This window comes from Daktulosphaira vitifoliae, unplaced genomic scaffold (genome assembly GCF_025091365.1).
Source record: "Daktulosphaira vitifoliae isolate Bord-2020 unplaced genomic scaffold, ASM2509136v1 Scaffold_3, whole genome shotgun sequence".
Taxonomy (NCBI): domain Eukaryota; kingdom Metazoa; phylum Arthropoda; class Insecta; order Hemiptera; family Phylloxeridae; genus Daktulosphaira; species Daktulosphaira vitifoliae.
The window spans coordinates 1421467-1435884 of NW_026099574.1; the positions used below are offsets into that span (position 1 = coordinate 1421467).

Consider the following 14418-nt stretch of genomic DNA (forward strand, 5'->3'; position numbering starts at 1 on the left):
TAAATTCTATTTTAGTCTAACTAATAACTCACTGAATGGGAGGTGTCCCATACTCTAAATTTTTCTACATGCTTTGAAAATAACAAAATTTATCTATAGTGACAATAGGCGAGGACGTGATTGGAGAGGTGTAAAGTTTTAAGTATTTAGGGTCAATTGTGCAAAAGAGTGGTGGTATTGACAAGGATGTAAGACACAGAATTAAGTGCGGGTGGTTGAAGAGGAGAGAAGCGTCTGGCGTCTTATGCGATAAAAGAATTCCAATGAGGTTGAAAGGTAAATTCTAAAAGACTGTAGTGAAGCCAGCTATAATGTATGATTCAGAGTGTTGGGCAGTTAATAAGAAAGTAGAGCAAAGAATGAGTGTAACAGAAATGAGAATGCTTAAATGGATGAGTGGAGTGACTAGAAAAGATAGGATAAGGAACGAGCATATAAGAGAGAGTATAGGTGTAGCGTCAATCGTGGATAAGATGAGAGAAAATAGATTTAGATGGTCATATTATGAGATAAGAATTGGAAGCTGTAAAAACAGTTATAGAAATGAATGTTGAAAGAAGAAGAGGTAGAGGAAGACCAAAAAAGAGATGGAGGAATGCTATTAAATGCGATACGAGGACATCTGATGTGGAAGATCGTGTCAAGTGGAAGTTTAGGATAAGGGTGGCTGACCCCAAGTAGTGGGGATTAAGACGAGGAAGAAGAAGAGTGGCGAAAATTTGATTTGATAAATTTGTAACATTTCGTTCTTATATAAAAATTAAATTTTTGTTCATAGAATTTAATATTTATTTTTATCATTATTAACACTTATAACAATACACAGTAATTTATGTCCAATTAAAAAATTACAGTAATTTTATAACAATACAAAAAATTAAAATATTACTTACAATAATAAATACAATGTGTAAATGAATACTCACTTTCATTACATTAATTAATAACATAAAATAATTTACAAAATGTTTTTATTTAAATTCTATGTGTGATATATCAACATTTTGAATAATAAAAGACAATCTTACACATAGTTGATAGCAAAAATAAATGTCAGTCAAGAAATCAGTCACTAAAATGTATAACTAGTGTACTAACAAAAGTTATTTTCTTGCAAAAAGAAATACTTTTTAACAAATTATATTGGTTGTAAAATATCCAATTCTGAAAACAAATCAAATATATAAAAATTTAATTTTAATATATACTTGAATAATTTCACAAAACATTAAATTTGGATAAAAATTTAAAAATATTTTCCTTTATTTACTGGGTATTGAAGTTATACTTTTCAAAAATAAAATTTAACATAGATATTAAACACAAATTATTTACAGACAATAAAAAAAAATATTGTTAAAAACATCTCCTTTTATCTTAAAAAATGTATGTAATACTCAAAGATTATTGTGATGTTAATAATTATAACAATAATTTGACTGGTTTGGTACTAGAATAACAAAAGTTAAAATTGAACATTTAAATGAAATGTATTCATTCGAAACCAGTAATTTTAGTTGGTAAGTACATAATACATCTTATACTTTCCTCTTTATATACAAATAAAAAATTAATTAAAATTGAGCTTGAATCAATAATATGATCTTAGATTAAAAAAATGGAATACTGAAGGCACATTAATACATATTTTGTTTAGTAAAATATACAGCTTAATCTACGACTAGAATTTTAAAGTAAAAATTATAAAGATATCATGTTTCCATCAAAATTGGAGGTGAAAATCTATAAAATTCTAAAGGAAGTCATAAGACTCATACATGAACAAATTAAAAATCAACAAGTTCAATTCTTTAAATTAACACAATGCTACATTTTTTGAAATTAATTATTATTAAAATGAAATTAGGTTTTTTCAATTTCCATCTTTTCTTCACCCTTATTATTATTTGTACATTCATCATTATCTTTTTCTTCTTTTTTTTTGTGTTTTTCAACCTTTTTTATATCTGTTTTGTGAACTAAAACCTTTTGAACATCCGATGTCTCTGCAATAGATTTTTTAGGCTGACTTTGCCTATGATGTGCATATAATGGGTTGAAAAGAACACTAACTGATGGTGGTAATGAATTGTGATATGCTGATGACGGAGGACACAACTCAGACATAGCTTTAAGAAAATTATTAGTGTTACTAGAATCTCTACTATCATTATTAGAAAATGAATTAAACATGAAAGGATTCAATGGACTGGTAAATGGATTATGGTTTGCTGGGCGAACAGGTAATAGTGCTAGAGATTGAGCCAATGTATTTTTTTTGGGTAAAGGTTTTTTAGATTTTTTTGCTGGAGATGAAGGCATAATTGGACATAATGTTTGAGGGTTTATTTTCATAAGAGGAACTTCTGCTAATCTTTTCAAACTTTCTTCAATTTTGCCTTCATTTTTTTTTTTTTCATCTCTGGATTTAAAAAATTTTTGATTTATTTTATCTCCATTATTATCTTTTTTTTTTGCTAAAACAGAAGTCTTAGATATACTGGGATTCCAATGCTTGGTTGGAGATGTTAAAGTTTTATATTTAGTACTTTGTTTTTTTATCTTCTCAACTATAGTATCTAATCTAGGTTTATTTTTTTTAATTTTAGAACCAGGATAAACTTTAAGAATTTTTTTTTTATTTTCTTCACATTCTACTTTATCTATGGTTTTATTTTGGTTTGAATCAGTAAATTCAATAGTAACATTAGGTTTGATAGTATGCCTTATCTGAGAAACATTTAAAATGTTAACAGTGTCACTTTTTTTAAATTCTTCTTTAGAATTTGATACTATATCAACAATATTTTCCTCTAAATCTATATTTTTTCCTCTCACTGTACTATTTTGCTGTATATCACTTTTGTTATTAATAGTATCTTCTTTAGTGTCATTGGATAATTTTTCAACAACATTCTCTTCAACAAATGGTTCTCTTTTAATAGTAAGAATTCGGTATGATATGGAAAGTGGATCTTTCTAAAAATATATTACTTAATTAGTTATATACTCAAAAAAAATAAAGTAAATTACAACTAAATGTATTTAAAGTTTTAAATACTATAAGAAAACTAACCCTTTTCCAATCAAACATATAAACAACATCCATCAATGTTAGATGATCATCTAGTAGATGATTTTGATAGGAAAATTCAACATAGTGATCTAAAGATGTTAATTCAAATTTAAGATACACAAATTTCTTTAAATTTATAACTTGCAATGATGCTGGACACCATAAAAATCGTTTATGAGTAATTGGCAAACTCTGTAAAAGAAAAATAGAGGATGCATTTTACAAAATTAATTATGATTAAAAGTATAATTATTTGATTTCCACTGCAGTATACTTCTCCTTACATTTGTCAAAAATTGTAATTAATTATTTTATATTTCTACTAAAAATTAATAAATATTATTAGGTAAAGTTAAATCAAGAATCAATTTATTTTAATTAATAGATTAAAAAGTAAATAATGAACACTTTTTTGCTTGAAGTGCTTGAGGATATATCCATGTTTGCAGTTGAGTTTTGACGTTTCGGACTCATTGCAGAGTCCATCTTCAGAGTGATGGTTACTAGTCGGTGTCTAGAGATTGCAGAGATGGACTCTGCAATGAGTACGAAACGTCAGAACTCAACTGCAAACATGGATATATCCTCAAGCACTTCAAACAACAAGACAATCCATGAAAGCTTTAACACATTCATGAACACTATTACCATTTATATATAAATTTAATTTAATACTTATTTTTATTTTCTTTATAAACTTGTAACATTTATATACCTGTTTGCTATGTTCATTTTCGTAAAGAAGACAAATGCTCACTGAATCATTTGGAGTAAATAAATGATAGTCATCAGGAATCATTCCCTGACTTAGAGGATCTTGAGGAGGATGCACATTGTTAACAAGATAGAATTCTTTTCTCATAATCATTTCTCCTATAAAATAATTATATACAATATATATCAAATAATATTAAAGAACATAAAAAATATTTTTTCTTACGCTGAAATAATTTAGGGACTAATTTATAAACAATATTTTGTAATGTATGATCAGGTCTAATATTAAATAATGGATTAGATTTATGAATTAATACATCACAAATGGGACAATATTTATTTTTTTCCAAGTATTTGACAATACAGCTACGACAAACTGAAATCATAATTATAGTAGTTAAAACAAAAAGTAATAAATAGTACAAACATAAATCCAACTTTAATATTACATTTAGATAAAAAAAAATTAATTAATAATTAATTATAACTTATAATTAATATTACATTACAGAGAAAAATAAAATAATAGAAATAGAAATTTATTCTAATATTGAATTATATTAAGGATAAAAGTTCATTGTTTTTCTAAACATAATGAAAAATGAATTAATTTTTGCTTTGTCAATATATATTTAACATTTATACTATTTTCACTATAAAATATTTCTTATTCATTTTTTGTAAAATGTAAAATATTATATTGTTTAACATCTATTCTAGTGCCTAAATATAAGTACTAAAATAGATATAAAAAATTAAATATTATAATTTATTACTTATTTACCAAATTAAAAAAAAAAATCATTTATTGATCATAACTTAATTTTGTAAAATAAAATTATCTAATACCTTGAATTTTTATTTTTCCTTAAAAAATATATTTAAAATTTGATACCATTTTCTAAATTTACTTACATGAATGTAAACATTCAATTATTGTAGTAGCATCTATAAAATAACCACCACACAGAACACACAATAAATGTGGATTTAGGTCAGTAACCATAAGTTTATTAGGCTGCATCTTGTTTTTAGCGCTATGATCATAACGCTATACTTGAATTATACTTTAAATCTAAAAAAAGAACATAGTAGATCATAATTTATTATGATTATAGTAAATTTTTAAATGTAACACCTAAAACAGTTACCCCATATTTCATTTGGCGTCCTGATTTTTTTTTTTTTTTGGGGTCAATGACAATGAGATAAAAATGTTTATTTAAAATAATGAAAGCGTACTAACCACAATGTTTTCAATTGATTTAAAAGTTAAGCTCATTAAAAGTAAATTTCAATTCATTATTTTAATGATAAAAATAATATAGTTGCGTCAATGCAAATTTTAGTAAACATTAAAATCATCAAAACAACCAAGCCGTTGACAAGGCAGAAGGCGTTAACAGCAATAATTTATGTTTTCTTCCATGCCAGTATAAATTCATCATGTTATTTTATAACGCTTGATTGTTTTATCTTTAACTATCATCAATAATAACAATAATATAATAATTTACACAATAATGTTTGTTGATTACTTTTGTGTGTTGTGTTTTATTGAAAATATTGTCTTGTATTCAAAACAATATTAAACATTTCTTGTTAAAATTTAATTAAAATTCATTTACTTTGTTTTTCTTTTTAGAAATTTTAATCATAAATGAGGTTATAATTTATACTTCGTATGTAATTAACGGCCTTAATGTAATTAATATATTAATACCAAGCCAGCAGAGTGAACTAGCGATCACAAAAATGTATCATGTGTTAATTGAAAATTTTAGAGTCTTAAAATATATAAAAGAATATTATTTTATTAGTTGACAAATGACGTATTGTTAACTTAATATCTGATTACTTTTTATGATTAAATTAATATCTTATTGAAAAAAGTGTTCAAAGATAAGTCTTTTTAATAAGTTTATCATTGCAAAACTAAGCATTTTTATAAATAATGATTTTAGTTATTTTTTTACGTTTACTTTTCCATTTATTATCACCCATCTACAAACAAATAAACAGTTAATTTACTATATAACATATTATGTGAATATGTTGCTTTAGGAGTTAAATTTTTTATCTTATAAAATAAATTTTATTAATCATTATAAAAAAATATTTTCTTGATAACCGTGTAAAAATTTAATTGTAAAATCCTCAGATAAATGATCAATGTAAATCAATTTTTTTTAAATAGATAAATAATTTATTTTATTATTTAAATTAATGTAATTATTATATTTTAGATTCAAAATGTTATGTTCCTCAGCTCGAATGAGACAAAATTTTTATCTTATTTTTGGTATTACAATTGGTTTAATTTTTAGTCTTATTGTTGGACCATTGTTTGAAGCAAGTTGCTTATTTACTGTGTCAATTCTTAAGAGTAATTCTATCTCTATTATCAATGATGAATATGAGCCTCGTATTAATCTAGCTGGCAAACCTCAACGAGCCCAAAAAGCTCCACAAACTTTATTACGACCAAGATATTATTCAACTGAACTAGGGATTCGAGAAAAGTTATTTATTGGTGTCCTGGCTAGTCAGACTACTGTTGATGGATTAGCAGTTGCTGTTAACAAAACTGTGACTCATTGGGTTGATAAAATTGTTTTTTTTGTTGATGCAACAGCTGAACACAAGATCAATGTCTCTCGTATGAAAATACCTAGTATAGTTGGTTTTACTGATAGTAGGACTGTTCTAAAGCCTTTTCATATGATTAAATATATTGTTGATAACTATTTGGATGAATATGATTTCTTCATGTTGATGAGGGATAATACTTATTTAAAAGCTGATAAATTAATGGATTTGGTAAAGCATGTTAGTGTTAGTGAAGATGTTTATGCCAGTGGAACTGTTATTGGTACTAATTATTGCTCATTAGGTAATATTTATTGTAAAACTATTATTTATTAATTAACTATAATAATTTTTATACTACCTGCAGATGCTGGAATTCTCTTAAGTAACTCGGTAATTCATAAATTGATACCTAATGTTGATTGGTGTGTAAAAAATGCATATTCAAATTCTGATGATGACAATTTTGGACGATGTGTTCTACATACATTAAATTTGCCCTGTCAAACATCAATTCAGGTTATTATTATAAAATTATTAGTATTGGACAAAAAAATAAAAATGTCTTCAAAAATAAATTTGTAACCCAGTGTTTAAAGCACTGCAAATTTCTTAGTAAAAACAAAAGCTAGTGCTTTTAAAATGGCAATTTGTTAAGGGTAGCTAATTCTCAAGGGTGAACGATAATATTAAAAATTAAGTTTTTCTTTTATATATAGTTATAACTGAAAAAAATGTTACTAATTATTGTAAAATATTTTTAGACTAACAGAAGTGTTGGTTAGAGTATATACTCTAATAATTAGTGAACAAAATAGACTTAAATACCATAGTAGATAATTTTGATACTCAAAAGTCTTGTAAAAAGCTAATAACTACTAGGCATTAACTATTTAATTTAATAATATATTTTATTGTTATGTTTTGTATCATATATTGTTAAGTTTTTAAATGTAGGAGGTATATATTTAAAATTTTTATTTACAAACTTTTTATGTTTTTATTTTCAAATTTTTTAGTTTAATAAAATTAAAAATATAATTTGTTATTTAAAAAAAATAATTTAATATCTCTCAAAACTAAAAAATGGTTCATTTCAAATCTTCATTATTTAAAAAGTTTTAAGTGCATGTACAAAGTTGGAAATCCCTATCTATAAACCTGCTATAAATGAAAAGTTAAGTTCATGAATTCAGTTATTACAAACATCATACATTTTTTTAGAACCATGTTGTAAATAGCTACCATTTATGGGAAGCAAGTGATTTGAAACGCATAATTGATCAACCTGACCAACAAAGAAGTTTTGAACAAGCACTGACTATTTATCCTATGTTGAATGCAGACGATATGTACAAAATCCATTTAGCTTTTTGTAAAATGCATTTAGATAAAGCTAATATAAATATTAAAGAATTAAGAAAATCTATTGTTACTGAATCAATTTTAGAACCTCCAGGTTTTGGAAAGGTGTCATGGCCAGTAGGGAGTCAACCTGGAAATACACCAATCTCACGTTTTGATGTATTAAAATGGGATTATTTCTCCGAAACACATTTATATTTGGACTCTAGACTCAGTAACGTTAGATTGTTGAACAAAGCTGAATATAGTGATATACAAGTAAGCTAATATTGAAGTATCTTAATGCAACATCAAAACAACTATATTGTAGAATAACATCAGTATTTTAATAAAAAAAACTCTTCATGTTTACAATATTTTTCAAATAACTACTTTATTTTTATGAAACTTTAGTTTAAAATATGGTTAATATCAATGTAATGTAATGATTATATATAATTTTTCATTACTACTTCTCACAACTTAAGACTGAATAATAAAAATCATATTTTTTATTATTTGTCACAAATAAGAAAAAACTAAAAAAAAATGTTTTTTTTTAATTTCAAAATAGTAATTTTTTTTTAACTTGATAACAAATAATAATAAGGTTATAATAATTTTAATAGATTGAGTAAGTATGTTGAACAGGTGGTACAATTCCTACTGGTGACATTTATTAAGTACTCACTGTCCACACTACATACTCTGTGTATTAAAATGCTATTAGCTCAATAAATTCTTATCCTAAAATTGTTATTTACCCATCAAAATATTAGTTGTAATAAAAGAAATAACTACTTTGAAATTATAAAAAAATATATATATATATATATTTATTATTATTATATGTGTATAATAATAATAATCTTTTATAATAACTTGTACATAATTTAACTAATTGGATTTNTTTATTATTATTATTTTTTTTTTTTTTTTTGAAACAAATAAAATATTTGGTTTTTTAAGTTATCAAAAACTGCAAAAATTATTTTAAAAATGTAATACAATATATTTGCTGGATTAAGAGTTATTAAAGATGCCAAGACTTTTTGGGTCACTGTATAATTAATATTTAAAACAGAAATAGATGCACAATATGTTATAGAGTTTATATGTAAATAATTTTACTATGTAACAGAATAAACCTTTTAAATTATATATGGTTTTAATATTTTTTTACCTCAAAAATAAAAAATTTCATAGAGATAATTTAATAGTAAAGAATTGAGGACAATAGTTCTTTTTGATGTAAAACTTCTTTAGATGCGTTAGCATTAAAGTAAAACTGTACAAACTCATTCGGAAATTGGTTACAAAAGTTGGGTTTTGATAAGTTAATAATTTAATTTATATAATAATTAGTTCTAACATAATTTAAATATCAACGTCAAATACATTTACATAATTAAACTAAAAATTAAAAAATTGAGGAAACATTAAACTAAAAGAAGTAAATAACAAAATTTTTAATGTTTTTATTTTTCGAATAATTCATTGGTGTGTATATATATATATATAGGGTGATTTTTTTATCATAACCCATTCAATTTATACATTTTTATTTTGATTATCTTTAGTTACACATTATTCTTGAATTATTAACTATTTAATACTTTTTAAGTTCATCCCTTATGCCTAGTAAGGATGTCAACTTTGTTTTTTTAAATGGGAACACATTTTGTGACAGAAACGTCTTAAAAATTTTAGTTAAACTAAAAATTCAAATGCCATTTAATATTAAATTAAAAACTCAAACATTTTATTAAACTCAAAATATGCGTACCCATTTAAAAAAACAAAATTGACACCCTTACCAGGCATAAGGGATGAACTTAAAAAGTATTACATAGTTAATAATTCAAAAATAATGTGTAACTAAAGATAATAAAAAAAAAACGTTCAAATTATTATTATTCTGTAAGTAATTGAGTGGGTTATGATAAAAAAATCTCCCTGTATATATGTATGTTATATGAAAAAAAAAGTGCAAACATTATTTTTATATTTTCTTCATTATATTCTGATTATTAAAGATAAATAAATTGTAGTCATGGTAAAGTGAATTAAATTCACTATAAAACACTTTGAATAATTATTTTGCATTTTAAGTATTAATTCAAAATTATTTTTCATTAGTTTGTTAATTTTACTAAAACTAGAAAAATGTTATGTAAAATTTAAGTAAAACATCAATGAATTAGATTACCTTAATTTCAAAATAATGGGAGTTTCACTTCTTTCACGTATCTCATGACTTTTTAATATTTAGTAAGTTAAAATATAATTTTCAATAAAATTAGAAATGTGTCATTGTTATTTTTTAGGTTTTAGTATAATTTGTTTATATATATTTTCATTCGTATCTATACAATTAGTTTTGTAGAATAGTTGAGGAATTATTTAGTTTTATAACAATATATATTTTTTTTTTTTTTAGAATGTTTTGAATACTAGTATTGAGCATTTAGTTATAAAATATTCAGGCAAATTAAGATTTGATCAAATGGTCAATGGATATAAAAAATTTGATCCTTCTAGAGGGTTAGATTATATATTAGATTTGAATTTTTGGGATTTATTAGAAAATAAATTAGTACAAAAACGGTATGAAAAAAAATTGTTTTAGTTTACTATTATTTTTAAGCAATACCATAACTAAAATTTTGTTTTGTGTAGAGATATAAAGGGTATTTAGAAAAAAATGTATTATTATATTGAAAAAATATACTACTAATTAAAAAAAATAGTGCATTGTCTATTTTTTTTTTTGTGCTGTAAAAAAGGGCAAAACTTAATAATTATAAAATTTATATTTATTTTACAGAGTTGAAATTAGCAAAACTCTAGGTAAAGTTGAAATGTTACCTGTTCCATATGTTACAGAAAACACACGTATTCATATTCTTTTACCAGTACATTCATATGAAAAAGATGATGCATTTCAGTTTTTGAAACAGTATAAACAAGTTTGTGTGGATAAAAAAGAAAAAACTATGTTAATGTTTGTAAGTTCAACTTTTTTTTTTTTAATTATTATATTTTTCAAACAATCAATTGATTTATTTAAAGGTTTTGTTATATGATTCTAATTCACCTGGAAAGGGAACAGCTGATGATGTTTTTAAAATATTAAAAGATGAAGCCACTTTGTTAAGCAATGCTCATAAGAAAGATGGTACAAAAGTGGCATGGCTTTCGGTAAGAGTACCTAATACAAAAATGGTTGTTCTCAAAGATGCATTATTAGACTTTGCAGTAATTGATTTAGCTATTAAAAAGTTTCCGAGTGATGCACTTATGATGTTAGCACGGCCAAAAATGGAAATCAGACAAGATTACCTAAACAGAGTGAGTTTAATAAATAAATTTGTATTAGTAATATTATTTTATTCTAAAGAGCTTCTACTATCTATTAAAATTCTCAAAAGACTTATAGGTAAATCTCTTTTGTTACAATGTTTTGTTTATTCATTACAATTTTTTTGAACTTAGGTTAAATTTGTTAGTGTAATTAATCTTCTTTTCAACTAATATTTCACAATATTTATATTTTAAAATTTTATTAGAAATATAGACTGTTGAAATCATATGATAATATTTCATATGTTGAATTTAATTAACAAATTTTATGTATACTTAATTTTGGTAATTTTCTGGCAAATATTGATGATTTAATTATTGATTGCTTTTATATCTAGGTAAGAATGAATACAATAATGGAATGGCAGATTTTTAGTCCTATACCATTTTCTGAGTATGATCCTACTATCATGACCCAACCAAGATTATTAATGAACTTAGATATCAATAAAATGTATGGCCATTTTGATCCATTAAATTATGAACATTTATCTTTTTATGCCAAAGATTATGTTACTGGTAAATAAATATTCAAAATATATGTATTTATATGCTTATTGTAAAATTTTGAATTCACTTTTAGCCCGTAAGCGTGCTGAATCAATAGTTCCAATAGTCCGTGTTGATCGTGACATTCACCGTTTAGTATCAGAATTCACCAGTCAATCTTTTATGTCTGTTAATATTACTTCTCCTTCAGTGTTTGCTATGTTTGTTTTATACAGCGAGTGTCATATGTTTAGAGCTGTGGAATCAGGATTACGTTTAAGAAATAAACAAAAACTATGTGAATTATATGAAAATTCTATTGTAGATCATGTGAGTGCTACATTGTATGGAGATTGTTTAAGATCTAGAAATCGCAATTCTGGTTCCAAAGGAAATTTAGCCAAACTAGTATTAGATTTTCAAAATGAAACATAATGTAACAGTTTATTAAAGTTAATTATAAAAAAATGTTTCTTTTATTTTGTTAACATTGTTAATTGTATTTTTCTATTCACTAATACTTTAAAAAATAAAACTTTATTAAAGTATATAAACTGATATATGCAAATTGTTGATGTTAAGAATATATATGTCATAAAATATAAGATTTTAATTATTAATTTGTTCTACTCATTTTTTTCCAATAGTTTCCTCAATTATTAGATATTACATATCCCTTATTTTATTTAAAAAAAAGGCTTCTCTTAATGCTCTTTCCTATTCTTAAGTTTTTTTTATTTAATTCATTAAAAGTTATTAACCAACTCAAAAAAAAAAAAAAATCCTTGCCAGTTGTTTTAATTAAATATTAAAATGAAGAAAATTTAATTTAAAAAAAAAAAGCTAGTCAATATAATCTCTTAAAATAATTTTAACTAATATTCATAAACAAATTTAACTTATTTACTAAAAAAAACAATTGAATATTATATAATATAAAAAGCTTCCTGTTTTTTGTGACATTGAATATTATTTAATGATAATTAATTTTTGAGAGAAGCTATGAGGGACTCCTTTTGAATCTCATCAGGCTATAAGGGAAGATCTGTTTATTACTTTGAGTTAGCCAAAATTGTACAATGATCAATTTTTTTCTAGAAATGGTACCTTAAAAATATTGAATCAAAAATAGAAAATCAAAAGTAAATATTTTCTGCTCTAGCTCATTAGTTGGAATCGTCATCATTTTTAAAGGCGATCAAACAACCAACCTGTAAAAATCAAGGTTAAGAAACCTCTTAAAATTAATTTTTCCTATTGTCACTATACTATAATGCAATTATTTCTACAATTGTAATTTTTAGTATCTAAATATTCCTCAAAAAAAATAATAATTACAAGTTATCTATATTAGGGTTTTACTAATCATAACAGCTAAGATATTATGTTCATAATAATAAATAAAAATGAGTATATTTGATATTTTTCAGTTGTAAAATTTTAATTAAAAAATATATATACAAATTAAAACAATTATAAAATAAATAATTTAAATTGTTGTCCAATTTTTCATATGCTTACAATTTAAGGAATTCAATTGATTAGCATCAGAACATCGTTTAATAACTGGGCAACTACCACAAGGTATAAAACTTACTGCATTTCTTTTAACAAGAGACTTAGTTGATCGGTATTCTACAATGCCTTCACTATTCAACCTCTTTGAAACCAAACCATCATAAACCAACAAATCAAGAATTGATGTGATATCTTCAATTGACAATCTTACTTTACTAATTCCAGTTTTTGAAATGAATTCCAAAACACGATCAGCAGTAGCATATGTTGTATTATACTTAATTAAAGGACTTTTTACACTAGTGTTTTTTAAAACTTTGGCTTTTTTAGCTTCTAAAAACTTGTAACTATGTTTTGTTAATATTTCAATAAATTCTGATTCAAATTCCTGATTTGAATACCAAGCTCCACCAGTAATTGAACTATCTGGTTCAAGATCATACAACATATACACAATTTTACGGCTAGCAGCTACAGATTTGACGGCTTTGATAGATTTCTTTGCTTCTAAAGACTTCAAAATTTTTTTTAAACGTGGTAGACCTAGATTTGATTTAATACGCACATCACGTATCCATATTCCTTTTCGTCCAGAGTCACGTATCAAATTAAATACCACTAACTCTTCTGCATTAGCATCACCGGGTGTTGCACATGATGACCCTTTATATTTATATCTAAGTGTATCTTTTACCTTATGGAGAGTGATTGAGTTAGATGTTATAAGCTTGTTAACATTATCTACACGTTCTTCAATAGTCAATACTGGACAAGCTTTGATGAGGTCGTCATCAGATACTCCTTTATTACCAGATGCTTTAATTAATTCAAGGATTCGTTGTTCGGCAGTGAGTGGTTCCACATCACGAGACTTTTTAGCTAAAGGCTCATTATCTTTAAGATGATCATTGCTATAACTTCGTTTGATAGCAGACATTTTTATAATTTTTAAGCTATTTACTCAATACGTACTAGAATTTTGATTAACAATTTTATTTGATTAAAATTTGACAAGTGTGCTAAAAAATATTCAATGCAAATTACAAAAAATACTTGTGGACATTTATACGTCCATGTAACTGACGTATAGAGTATTATCACATAGCACAAAACATGCATTACCTAATAACATAACCACACTTATTTTATTATTTTAATTTAAAAAACCCAGCACAGGGGGGTCGCGGCACAGTGGTGACATGGCATAGTTGGATCAAGTATAATGATATCTGACAGTGATTAAAATCACTATCAAAAAAAAACGCTTCGATGCAAATCTTTAGATAGTGTTTAATTTTAAAAAATTGGTGGATTATTCCAAA

The 14418-nt window shown here is 24.5% G+C and overlaps 3 protein-coding genes across 5 annotated transcripts; 1 reads left to right on the plus strand and 2 right to left on the minus strand.

Annotated features, from left to right (window-relative positions):
- Positions 1-1538: 1538 nt before the first annotated feature.
- Positions 1539-5192, minus strand: LOC126903104 (polycomb group protein Psc-like). 3 transcript variants are annotated; one of them, XM_050681097.1, is made up of 6 exons: positions 5040-5192; positions 4709-4868; positions 4017-4169; positions 3792-3949; positions 3077-3268; positions 1539-2979 (listed from the first exon to the last, which is right to left on the minus strand). In XM_050681097.1, exons 2-6 carry the CDS (start codon positions 4815-4817, stop codon positions 1864-1866), a joined length of 1728 nt encoding a protein of 575 aa, XP_050537054.1. In that variant the 5' UTR covers positions 4818-4868; positions 5040-5192; the 3' UTR covers positions 1539-1863. The 3 variants fall into 3 exon arrangements, with proteins under 3 accessions (XP_050537054.1, XP_050537052.1, XP_050537053.1); XM_050681095.1 differs by having other exon boundaries at positions 4945-5189; XM_050681096.1 differs by having other exon boundaries at positions 4932-5189.
- A 133-nt stretch (positions 5193-5325) lies between these two features.
- Positions 5326-12198, plus strand: LOC126903097 (chondroitin sulfate synthase 2). The gene is made up of 9 exons (XM_050681074.1): positions 5326-5967; positions 6040-6686; positions 6750-6901; positions 7607-8005; positions 10167-10333; positions 10554-10734; positions 10799-11077; positions 11428-11608; positions 11673-12198. Exons 2-9 carry the CDS (start codon positions 6047-6049, stop codon positions 12011-12013), a joined length of 2340 nt encoding a protein of 779 aa, XP_050537031.1. The 5' UTR covers positions 5326-5967; positions 6040-6046; the 3' UTR covers positions 12014-12198.
- A 762-nt stretch (positions 12199-12960) lies between these two features.
- LOC126903117 (probable DNA-directed RNA polymerase III subunit RPC6) lies at positions 12961-14273 on the minus strand. The gene has a single exon (XM_050681115.1). It carries the CDS (start codon positions 14031-14033, stop codon positions 13068-13070), a length of 966 nt encoding a protein of 321 aa, XP_050537072.1. The 5' UTR covers positions 14034-14273; the 3' UTR covers positions 12961-13067.
- Between the last annotated feature and the right edge of the window lie 145 nt (positions 14274-14418).

What these genes read in the sequence shown, in the direction of transcription:
- LOC126903104 (XM_050681097.1), bottom strand. Translation starts at nt 4,817, where the DNA reads ATGCAGCCTAATAAACTTATGGTTACTGACCTAAATCCACATTTATTG. An exon ending in AATTGAATGTTTACATTCAT is followed by an intron (nt 4,170 to 4,708) that starts GTAAGTAAATTT and finishes TTATGATTTCAG; the next exon opens with TTTGTCGTAGCTGTATTGTC. An exon ending in ATATGTTTGATTGGAAAAGG is followed by an intron (nt 2,980 to 3,076) that starts GTTAGTTTTCTT and finishes ATATATTTTTAG; the next exon opens with AAAGATCCACTTTCCATATC.
- LOC126903097 (XM_050681074.1), top strand. Translation starts at nt 6,047, where the DNA reads ATGTTATGTTCCTCAGCTCGAATGAGACAAAATTTTTATCTTATTTTT. An exon ending in CCTGTCAAACATCAATTCAG is followed by an intron (nt 6,902 to 7,606) that starts GTTATTATTATA and finishes ACATTTTTTTAG; the next exon opens with AACCATGTTGTAAATAGCTA. An exon ending in AATAAATTAGTACAAAAACG is followed by an intron (nt 10,334 to 10,553) that starts GTATGAAAAAAA and finishes TTTATTTTACAG; the next exon opens with AGTTGAAATTAGCAAAACTC.
- LOC126903117 (XM_050681115.1), bottom strand. Translation starts at nt 14,033, where the DNA reads ATGTCTGCTATCAAACGAAGTTATAGCAATGATCATCTTAAAGATAAT.